Genomic DNA, 12,161 nt, shown 5'->3' on the forward strand with positions numbered 1-12,161 from the left:
AAGCATCATGGCATGATGGACCACAAAGGGGTGCATTCATTAAAAAAAATATAGTAAATCCACAACTACAAAGTGAAAAAATAGCGAACATAACTAAATAAGCGTGCAACAAGTAACAGAGAGCATTATTCGGCAACATATTACCAATCTTCTCAATATCAAGCTAGTCAACAAAGTTCTGATTGTTTTCACAACAAAGACACTCAAGAAACTGGCAAAAAAATTGTGGTGGGGTAGGGGATTGCATACACAATCAGGCTTTAGCATTCCCCTTGGCCTCTCCAGAACAACAACCACCGCCGTGGTGGTGGTGGTGATGATGATGCTGTGGTGGATGTATCGTCTTCCCCTTGAGTTGCTTCCTCATGTCGTAAGCATCCTCACCGTCAGCATAATACTTAGCCTCCACATCATGAATCTTGTACCCCAAGGTCTCTGTGTACAAATTAAAAGCGGCACGGTTGCTTTTCCTGACGTGCAGAGACACGTACTCAGCACCAAACACCTGTATCACACACAGTAAGTAATCAGATTAAATTTTACACCAAGTCCCATTACAAGAACACATTTAACTTGATGAATCTAACTCCTAACAGATAGAATTGTAGAACTAAAGGATCTGCTATAAAGAGTGAGAAATATCAAGAAAATGAGAGAGAAAATCAGCATATCCGTAAGTGTCTAACTGAATTGAATTGTGGTATACATAGGCAACCAACTATGAGCAAATTTAGAAAAACTTCCCAAGAAACCACTTGTAGGAAGGAAAAAAAAAGTTAAAATGATATTGTAATACCTATCAGCATTTAATCTAATAGCTCACTCTCTAATCTGTAAAAATCAACTCTTCCACCACAACCTTTTAACAAACTCTCCCATATAACTTTTCCATAAACGCCACTAGTGTTTATGCTATAAGATTAAGACCAGATAAGTTGTAAAAGCTATTTCAAACGCACCCAAAGTGTCACACACAACTAATTGAAATGCAAATTGAATAAAATTTTCAACAAAATATTCGTACTAAAAGAATGATTGAAATAATAATCTTATAATAATTATGAATATTCTAATAAATTCTCACATGTCAAAATCAACCATCGCAGCTCATCTTTATATGAACTCTCTCATCAAACTAGTCCATAAACACCAGTAAACCCATAAAAACCTATTTAGTAAGCGTAAGTTAAGAATTAGATTCTTATTTCAGCTAAGAATCTTTTACAAGCTAAACTAATTGGACCCAACTAACAAAACTGTAACTAATAGTTACAGTCTCACAACTATAGCAGTAACAGTTTGTAACTGAACATTGTGATATAACTAACTCTTAACAAACAACTTGCAACAGAATCACCAATAACCTCATAAGACTTTCTTGTACGTTAAGACTAGAAACTGGAGAATCTCCTAGAACTAGAATCTAATCCAAACTAGTTGGACTTGGACCTAACTAACAAAATTGTAACAAATACTTAAATTAGATGTGAACTAATTGTAAGCATGACGTTAACTTTGGGTTTATTTGGAGGAGATTATTTCAACTTATCATGTGTTATAATCACTTGAGCAAGTGTTAGTGTGTGAAAGCTTATAAAAATAGCTTTTAACATATTCATAAGTCACGCTTAGCTTATTTCATTAGCCTACCCATGAAATCAGCTTATAACTTATATGAAAATAGTTTAATCTCATTTTCTCTTTGTTTATCGATACATATACATAGAATCTCTTATTATATAATGATTTATTAGTTACAACCTATAAACTTCTAGTTACACCCATCTTAGACAAAAATACCCCCAATGGGTTATTTGTGTGTTCTGTTTAGTTATTAGTGATAGAGGTATACGTAGATTAAATTCACATACTTATGAAAATTGACGTGAACCAAGTTCGCGTATGTATCACTCGGTTTTTGATACACATGTTATTTCACTTTACGCTCACCTTCAATTTTCACATAAATTGTTATTCAATTCGCCTGTATGTGTAAGCTACAAAATTTTGGCATAGATTCTTGTCACACTCGCACCATGTACCTGTCACACCCCCATCAAAAGGAAGAAGGCCAATTGAATATGTAAGTTGTTCCTAAAAAAATTGAATGTGTAAGTGGAATTCTCAGATTACATAGCTTGAACCAATAACAAAGAGAAGTAGAGTTTGTTGACAATTCAAATGACTCAGGTTCTCCAAAAGAAATTCAATTCAAGTATACTTATTCTATTCCTAAATACAAGTGAACTCGGTTCATGGACACCTACGTGAATTGAATTCACGTATCTGGAAATTATGATTTTCCAGCAATGTATCAATTGTGTTTGCATACGATTGAAAACGCAAAATACTGAAGAAAAATAAATAAAATAAAAGTCATTGAAATGGTGATATAGTTATGCAATAGAGTATTGATAGAAGACCTTATGCTCGAATCTTTAGCTGTTTGTCAAAATCGGTCACTTTTAATGGATATTTTGAGAGGTGAAGAGTTACCCAGAGATGAAAAAATTGCTTTTGAAATTTTTGTATGAACAAGGGCTTTCTCGGTATTATGACTTAATTTTAATAGATTTTGGGTGTAACTAGATTTTTTTTGGGGTGTGACTAGAAAAAGTCTTATATAATAAACATTTTTTTAATACACTTAATTAAATTGTTTACCCAAATACACTATAATAAGCATTTTCAAAGTTGATGGCATAATAGACACCAAATTGTTTGCCTAAACACATTATAATAAGCATTTCCTAGGTTGGTGGGTTAATAGACACCATAGTAGTTTTAAGCAGGAGGTCCAATGTTCAAACCTTAAAAACTTAAATAACTACTCACTTATTATCACTTGTCAATCATAAAAACACAAACTAGTAGGTTTTTTGTAAAGCAATACACAAACTAGTAATTGAACCCCGTGACTCAGTGTGATGTAAATAACTCTAAAGATGAAACCAACTACAAACAAACTTGCAACAGAATTAGAGAGAAACCTATTCCATGGCATTTTCAGCTGTGGTGTGGTCATGAGCTTAAGTATAACAAAACCCTAACAGAGTTACAGGCACAAATTCCCAACTAACTTTAAGGATTCTTTTTTTGACAAGCAACTCTAATGATTGCAACAGTAACAGTAACGGTAACTAATCTGAACAAACTTGTAACATAATCAGTATAAACCTGTTCCATAGCATTTTGGGCAGAGATCATGAGCTTATATATAAATTATAACAGAACCGTAACAGATAGTTAGGGCCAGTTTGGATTGACTTATTCGAGGCTGTGAGAGAGCTTATGAAAACAACTTAAGCAATGTCCATTAAACAATTGTGAGTGTTTGAGAGAGCTTATGGAAACAGTTTATGACATGTCCATAAGTTTTTTTCAGCATATTTCCATAAGCTATCTATGATAGTTTATAGCTTATATGAAAACAGTTTCAGCACTTATATGATAGGCGTTTGTGCTATACGTACTTAATTAAGTAATCTATCCAAACATACCTAAGTATCAAACTCCCAACTAACTCTAAAAATGATTATAACTGTATCAGTAAAATCTTGTAAGTTAAACTAAACGCTTTGATGTAACTAACTAACCCAAACAAAATATAACGTCTAACAAACTTGTTAAATGGCATTTTGAGTGGCGGTTAAGCATAACAGATCTGTAAAAACTATTTACAAGGTTTGTTTGCATTGAGTATTGACTATTGACGATTTGAGCTTATCTACTAACATTAACACTAGTGACACTGTTTGAGAGAGCATATAGAAAAAGCTTATGACATACCCACAAGTTGTTTTCTGGTTATTTTCGTAAACTCTCTAGTAAAGCTTACGAAAACAAAAAACAACTTATACCTTATGTGAAAACAGTTTGACTTTAATCAATCTTTGGTTATAGCATAAGCACATAATTAAGCTGGTTACCCAAACATTGTCATAGACACAAACTCCCAACAAGATCAAGAACAGATTTTAACTACCTCAAACAGTAAAATTGTAACCAAACACCGTGACACAGCTGAGTAATCCAAACAAACTTATAACAGAACCAAAACAAATCTATTCCATGGCGTTCTGTGCAGCAGTAGTAAGCGATTGTCATGATAAGTGCTTATGTATAAGCTATTTATATAACAAATTTAAATTGTTTCGGATTAAGATCTAAGTTGCATTCGTATAAATTAAATCGTTTTCGTATAAGCTCTAAGTTGTTGCCATAAGCTACAGAGCTTGTGAAAATAAGTTTAAAACATAAACTGTTTTCATTCTCCCAAATAGTATTGCAAGTGCTTAGGTCAGTGTAACCTAATCTCAACTTATTTCCACAAGCTCCATAGAATAGCTTATGAAAACAGTTTATAGCTTAAATGAAAACAATTCGGCTTTAGTTTATCTTTCACCATAAAAATAACTTATGCGTAAGTGCTTATATGATAAACTTTTAGGGCCTGTTTGGATTTGCCTATTTGATCTTATCAGCTGACATAAACAGTAGTGAGATTGCTTGGGAAACTTACAAAAAGAGCCAATGACAAGTTAATAAGTTGATTTCGATTTATTTTCATAACGGCCTCAAAAAAAGCTTATAAAAATAGCTTATACAAAAACAATTTAACTTTATTTTATCTTTTGTTGTAAAAATAGCTTATACATAAACTCTTATCATGATAAGATTTTGTGTTGTAACCTGAAAATTAAGCTGATTATCAAAACGGGGATTATAGCTTATTTAAGTTGCTTATCCAAAAGGACCATAGTCACAAACTCCCAACGAACTCTAAAAACGATTCCAACTATCTCTTAACACTAAAAGACATGTGTAAATTATAACAAACTTATAACAACATATTTATAAGCTGTTTTTAACTTATTTCCATAAGCTCCCTAGGAAAATTATTAAAACAATGTGTAGCTTATATGAAAACATGTGACTTCATTTTTTATTACAGAAATAGCTTATATGTACGCACTTATATGATAAACGTTTATAGCTTAATTAGGTTGTTTATCCAAACAGACTTGTATGTTGTAACTTAACACTGTGATCTAACTAACTAATCCAAACAACATTGTAACAAAATGAGTAAAAATGTGTTCCATAGCCTAATGGGTGGCCGCGGCGATCAAGACAGTAGCAGATATTTATGACCTGTTTGGAATTGGATTTACTTATTCAATCTTATCTACCAGCATAAGCACTTGAAAGCCTATTTCCAGTTCATTTTCATAGCTTATATAAAAATAGTTTGATTTTAATTTATTGTTTGCTATATAAATGGCTTATACTTAGAGCACTTGTATGATAAACATTTATGCCATAAGCATTTAATTAAGTTGTTTTTCCCAAACAGGACCATAGTCATAAACTCCTAACTAACTCAAAAATGATTCTAACTAACTATCTCTACCAGTAACAAACTCATAAATTATAACAAACTAATCCTAACAAACTTATAACAACATAATCAAACAAAACCTGTTCCATAGCATTCTGAGAAGCGGTCATAAATAAGTGGACTAAAGAGAGATAAACTATAGATTAGTAGGACCCATTTTAACAAATGGACTACTAATGGATCCTACAATCTTCCACCTGTGTCGTGTCCATCATTCCAATAAAAAGACACTTTTTTGAGCTTATAGCTTATGTCTTGTAAGATCATATTTTATGCTTAGTGTCTTATAAGCTCATATGACTATAAAAGACCAGTTTGATAACTGTCACTTTCTCATGAGCTTATAGCTTATTTTTACTAGCTTATAGCGTTAATTGATAAGCTAATTCAAGTAGCTTATAGCTTGTCATATTTTATTCCAACTTCACCCCCCTAATTTTAATTAAAAAAAAAATTAAATATATATTTTTTATGTCATTTCATACTTATATATAAGTTAGTTGAACCTTTAATTTTACTCAACGCTACAAATTCAATCAATTAACTTATCGGCTATCAACTATAAGCTAGCTCATCAGTTATCAGCTATTTTCTACCGCGATGCAAATCCGAACTCGAGATAACTAAGTAATCAAACCAAACTCATAACAGAATCAAAACAAACCAAACCTGCTCCATAGCATTCTGCGCAGCAGTCATAAGCTTAGTAGCAATCCCCAACTTCCGATGAGTCCTCAACACAGCAAGAGAAGTAATATGACCATGACACTCATTCGTCTCTTCTTCCATCTTCGCAAGAACATACCCAACAATACGCCCGTTGTAATCTTCAGCAACGTAAAGAAGCTGCGGCCATGAAAGGATGTGGTAGAGATAATACTTCATCTGGTAATTCTCTGGTAAGCAGAAGAGATTGCACGCTTGCATCGCGAGTAGGTCGTTTACGGTGGCTTTGCGTATGCACACCATTGTTGTGGATTTGAAGAATTAGGGTTAGGGTTTTGGTTTGAGGATTTGGGTGGGGAATCGAATGGTGAAGGGAGAATTTGCTTCGATAAAAGCATTAATATATTTAATATATTTTTTTGAGGTAATTATATTTTAAATATTAATTCATTGGTCGAAGTTTGAATTTCTTGGATATAGATTAGAGAGAGTATTTGACAAAAAAAAAAATTAGAATATTGAGCATCTATCTTTTTTTTTTCCTAATATAAGTATGAGCTTAATTTATATACATCGTCGGTTGTACAAAAGTTTAATAAATTATGTGTTGTATATCAATTATTAAATATATATCTTAAAAAAATTATTAAATATATAACAAGTCATATGTTTTTAACCCATTAAATAATATGATAAGAGATCATTTAATATAGGGTTAAATATGTTTTTGTTCTTGTAAATATATCAATTTTTACTTTAATCCTTCTAAAAAATTTCTTCGATTTTTAATCCTTTAAAATTTTCAATCACCACCTTTGGTCCTTATTTTTAAGTCAATTCATGTGTAGCATTTGTATTTTTTAACTAAATTGTGTAGAATATTGTAAAAATCTTTCCCAAAACAATTAGAATTTTCATATTTAATACATGTTTTATTAAAATATTATAATTCTTTTAGGGAAAGACTCTTAAAATATTATAAATTTTTCTGCAAAATTTTATTCAAAAATATTAATTCTACAGGAGTTTACTTAAAATGAGAGACCAAAAGTGAAGATGAAAAACTTTAAGGAACTAAAAATTGAAGAATTTTTTTGCAGAAGAATGTTCGAAAGCGTGGAGGGGGTAAAAATGACAATGGTTTTGTTGGAGTGGTGAATAGGGAATCTTTGGCATCTGACTCTTTTTCGGCGTCAATGAATAACGATTGGAAACATTGGGTGGTTATGCATGGCAAAGAGGAGGTGGTAGTTGATGACGTGTGGAGAATAAGAAAGGCAATTGGTGTTAAATTCAATGAGGATAAGATGAATATGTTCAATGTGTTATCTAAAGTTGGGAAGGGAAAGAAGGTGTCTTTAGGTGATCAGGAAGGGGTAGCGGGCAACTTGGCGGTGAGGGGTTGTTAGGTTTTCTGGTGTCGTGTTGTAGGGTGGGAAGAGATGGGGATGAAGATCATATCTTGGAATGTTATGGGGGTTGGGTGGATGTGAGAAACAGAAGGAATCCTGAAAATTGGTTGGTGAGAAGGGATCTTCTATTTTGTGCCTTCAAGAAACTAAGTTATCGGTTTTTGATGATTTCTTATGTTCTTCTTTGTGGGGTAGCTTCTCTCGTGCTTATTCATATCGTCATTCAGCAGGGACGTCAAGGGGATTGTTGATTGTGTGGGACTGTTTGGTGGTGGAAGTGTGGTCACCTGTTAGTTTTGAGCATGTTGTATTCATTCATGGAAGGTTTATTCTTACTATTGAGGAGTTTTATCTGTCCAATATGTATGCTCTTTGTGATAATGTGGCTAAGCAGTTGTTATGAGAAAGCCTGTCGGGGAGGATTCAGAATATTGTAGGAAAGAGTTTTTCTGTTTGTGGCAATTTTAATGTCGTTCTTAATTTGTTTAGAAGAAATAAGATCGGCTGGGAAAACACCTCGTTCATTTGATTGCATTCCTTTTAATCAGTTCATAAATGATGTTTTTTGTTGATCTTCCACTTCGGGGTCACAAATTCACTTGGTTTAAGGGAGATGGACAATCTATGAGTCGTCTTGACAGGTTTTTACTTTTTGAGGATTGGTTCTTGACTTGGCCTAGTTGCATGCAGGTGGCTCATATTAAAGGGTTGTCGGATCATTGTCCGGTACCGTCATCGATTGATGAGGAAAATTAGGGTCGTCGACCCCCCTCATATGTTGTAATGTTTGGCATATGGGGGGTGGATTTGTATTGAAGGAAAATCTGAAGTTAATTAAATTTGCTCTTAAAGACTGCATCTCTCATATGTTAATAATTTGTCGGGTATGATTGATTATATAAAAGAGCGTATTTCTTTATTGGATTTTAAAGGGGAAGATGATCAGTTATCGAGGGTAAGGTTTCAAAGTTGCATGAGCTCACAACGGACCTTTATTTATTATCTCGTATAAATATTAGTATATGTTGGCATCAATATCGGTTACTATGGCATAGAGAAGGTCATATAAACCCTAAGTATTCATTATCTCATATAAATACTAGTATATGTTTGAATGAGTTTTGGCCCATTTCTATGGTGGGAATCTTGTAAAAAAATTTGGTAAAATTGTTAGCAAATAGATTGTGGTTGGTTATGGAAAGTGTCATTTCTGAGTCTCAGTTTGCGTTTGTGAAAGATAGACAGATTCTTGATTGTATTCCGATTGCAAATGATATAATGGATGAGGCGCGTAAGTTAAAAATGATTTAATGTTATTTAAATTGGATTTTGAAAAAGCATATGATTATGTTGATTGGGGATACTTGGATGTTGTTATGGGTAAAATGTCTTTTCCAACGGTGTGGAGGAAGTGGATGAAAGAGTGTATTGGCACGACAACCACTTATGTTTTGGTTAATGGTAGCCCAACTGAAGATTAAAGAGGGGATTGAGATAGGGTGATCCTCTTTCTCTTTTTCTGTTTGTAGTTGAAGGTTTGAATGTTATGATGACAACCATGGTGGGATCTATATTTTTACTGGTTATCGGGTCAGAATGCATCCTCCTACAGTTATTTCTCACCTTCAATTTACTGATGATATGTTGCTTTTTGGGTTAAAAGTTAGGATAATGTTAGAGTTATGCCTGTTGTTTTTGTTATTTTCGTAGTGTCATTAATTTTCATTAAGTTTGCTGGTAAGAATTAAAATTAACGATTCTTGGTTGAATGAGGCAGCATCAGATTTGAATTGTAAAATTGGCGAGTGCCTTTTTTGTACTTGGGTCTCCCAATTAGTGGTGACGCGCGTCGGTTAGTGTTTTGGGAACCGGTGTTGTTACGTATTAAAGCTAGTCTGTCACGTTGAAAAAGTAGAAATTTATCTTTTGGTGGTCGTTTAATTCTCCTTAAGTCTGTCATATCTTCGTTGCGTGTCTATGTGGTTTCCTTCTTCAAGGCTCCCTCAGGTGTAATCTCCTCTATTGAATCTCTTTTGAATGTTTTTTTTTGGGGTGGGGGTGAGGATCATAAGAAAATTGCTTGGGTTAATTGAGAGTCGATTTGTGTGCGAAAATGAGTATGGTGGGTTGGGGGTTAGAAGGATGGGGGAGTTTAATATTGCACTTCTAGGCAAGTTGTGTTGGAGAATGTAAGTGGATAAAGGAGGATTGTGGTTCATAGTGTTGTCAGCTCCGTACAGAGAGGAGGGAGGACGACTGAAAGATGGGGGACGGTATGGGTCATTTAGGTGGAGGGAGGTGGCGAAAATTTGTGATGGCATATGTGTTTAAGGGGAAGGTTGGTTCAAGGAGGACTTAAGGAAAAAGGTTGGTGACAGTGTTGATTTTTTTGGAAGGACTCGTGGTTAGGAGGCGACACCCTTGTGTAAGCGGTTTAGTAGACTTTTTGACTTCTTTGTCCATAGGTGGAACTCGGTGGGTGACATGTTTTCATTAGGGTGGGGTGAAGGGGGTGAGACTTGGAAGTGGCGGCGTCAGTTGTTGGTGTGAGAGGAGGCGCTAGTAAACGAGTGTAGGGTTTTACTACATGATATTACTCTGCAATTTAATACTCTAGATCAATGGTTGTTGCAACTTGACTCGAGTGGAGATTATGTTGTTCATGGGGTGTATCAAATGCTCACTAGTCATGGGATGCATAGTTTAATTGCAGTTTCAAACCTTATTTGGCATAAAGATTTTTTTTTTGAGAGATTATTTGGCATAAAGATGTTCCTTTAAAGGTTTTTATTTTGGCTCAATTGTATATCTGGTCTCTTAACTTATTTATTGTTTTCATTTTTGTACCTTAAGCAACTAACGTTACATATTGATCCCTTAACTTATCTTTCTTCTACCAAATAAATCTTTATTGTTAACTTTTGTCAAATAACATTAAAATGCACCATCAAATCCAGAAATTCATCGCATTCATCTTCAAACCCAGAAAATACAGCATCTTCATTATCTCCCTTCATGACCTTCATCAACAAACCCAATTTTTTATTTTAAAAAAAAAAACTCAACATATGTGTTTCATGCAACGTTGTGCAAGTTGCAACAAACACTCACATGAATAACTTATAGCACTAACAGTGTTAACTAACAAACTAAAACTAAAACCTTAAACCAACAAAAACTAATCAAAATCTTTCTAGTTTCACTTCAAAATATCGCTTTTTTGTGAGGGAATGGACACGATTGGATTTGAGAGTGGGTTTTGCAGGTTTTGGAAATGGAATCCGAAACCAGAATCTCGACATTGCCATGCTCGTTTGAATTTGGGTTGTCTTGGTTCCCTCCTTGGAGGGTAATATCAGTTTCGAGTGAAGCTTTTTTATTTTCCTGGGTTTCTTCATGAAGGTCATGAAGAGAGATGATGAAGGTGATGAATTTTCTAGGTTTGAAGATGAATGTGATGAATTTATGGGTTTGATGATGAATTTTAAAGTTTTTTGACAAAAGTTAACGACAAGGATTTATTTGGCAGATGAAAGGTGAGTTAAGGGACCAATACGCAACCTTAACCACTTAAGGGACCAAAATGAAAACAATAAAAAAGTTGAGGGACCAAATATGCAATTTAGCCTTTTATTTTTGTTTGGCGACTTCTTCACAATAGGTTGCCGACTAAAGACAATTTGGTGAGAAGCACCATTCTTCCTCACGATTCACTGTTATGTGTGAGTAGGCGTGGAAACAACTCAACACTTGTTTCTATCTTCCAACATATTTAGTTCTCTGACACCTTGTTCGTAATGAAGTAGAGAAAAACACAAGAGGGGGGGGGGGGGGGGGTTGAATTGTGTTGCTGTGAGTCGGAGTTCGATTGAGGTTCTGAGTGCAGCGGAGTAAAAATAATAGACGCACACACACACACATAGAGAGAGAGAGAGAGAGATAATCAATTACTCAGCTCCTAGATAAAGTAAAAATGCATTCTTTTTGGTGGCCGAAAGAAAAGTATGCTAATTTTTCATTAGTTGATGGTTGTGCCCTTTTATGTGCTTTGGCATTAGTTGATTTTGTCTATTTTTACTCTTACTCTTTTCGAACCGGTATTGTTGTAGTCTTTGGTGTTTCTTTGTGACGAATCTTGTGCTGGTGAATTCCTCATTTTGGTGTTAATATATCTCATTTTCGCTTGTAAAAAAAAAAAAACTTGACACCATAATTTTTTTAAGAATACAATTTTTTTAATTATTAAAAAACAATTTTTTTTAATCGAATTTGAGCCCATGACTTCAATTTTTTTTTTTTTAGGGTTATGTTAACTTGTCCCGTTAGAAAACACGTTAATGATTTCATAAAAAAAAACACATACAAAATTAATGATTAGCAAAAACACAATAGTGTCACTTCTTAATCATATGACAAATCATCATATTTTAACCCTTTTGTGTCTTTGGGACTAAAAAATCAATCGTCAAAATATTGACGGTTTTATAACAAAAAATCTTATCTTATTGAGAAGAAAGAGAAAATAACTATGAAAAAGATGATAAATATTTATTATATAACATTAACTTTCAATATTTTTCTCAAAAAAAAAAAAATTAATTTTCAATGTTTAGAAAAATAAATTGGCACCATTCTCAATTTAGGTGACAAATGCAGTATTATTAAAAGAGATCAAATTTCCC

The 12,161-nt window shown here is 33.7% G+C and overlaps 1 protein-coding gene across 1 annotated transcript; it reads right to left on the reverse strand.

Moving 5' to 3' along the window:
• Positions 1-69: 69 nt before the first annotated feature.
• On the reverse strand, positions 70-6,457 carry LOC146936950 (Acyl-CoA N-acyltransferases (NAT) superfamily protein). Its single transcript, XM_085751493.1, has 2 exons — positions 6,071-6,457; positions 70-505 (listed from the first exon to the last, which is right to left on the reverse strand). The coding sequence occupies exons 1-2, from the start codon at positions 6,368-6,370 to the stop codon at positions 254-256; spliced, it is 552 nt and encodes a 183-aa protein (XP_085607619.1). The 5' UTR covers positions 6,371-6,457; the 3' UTR covers positions 70-253.
• Positions 6,458-12,161: the final 5,704 nt, after the last annotated feature.

The sequence above is a fragment of the Medicago sativa genome, chromosome 3 (genome assembly GCF_051527215.1).
Source record: "Medicago sativa cultivar Bolivia chromosome 3, Bolivia_mono, whole genome shotgun sequence".
Lineage (NCBI taxonomy): Eukaryota > Viridiplantae > Streptophyta > Magnoliopsida > Fabales > Fabaceae > Medicago > Medicago sativa.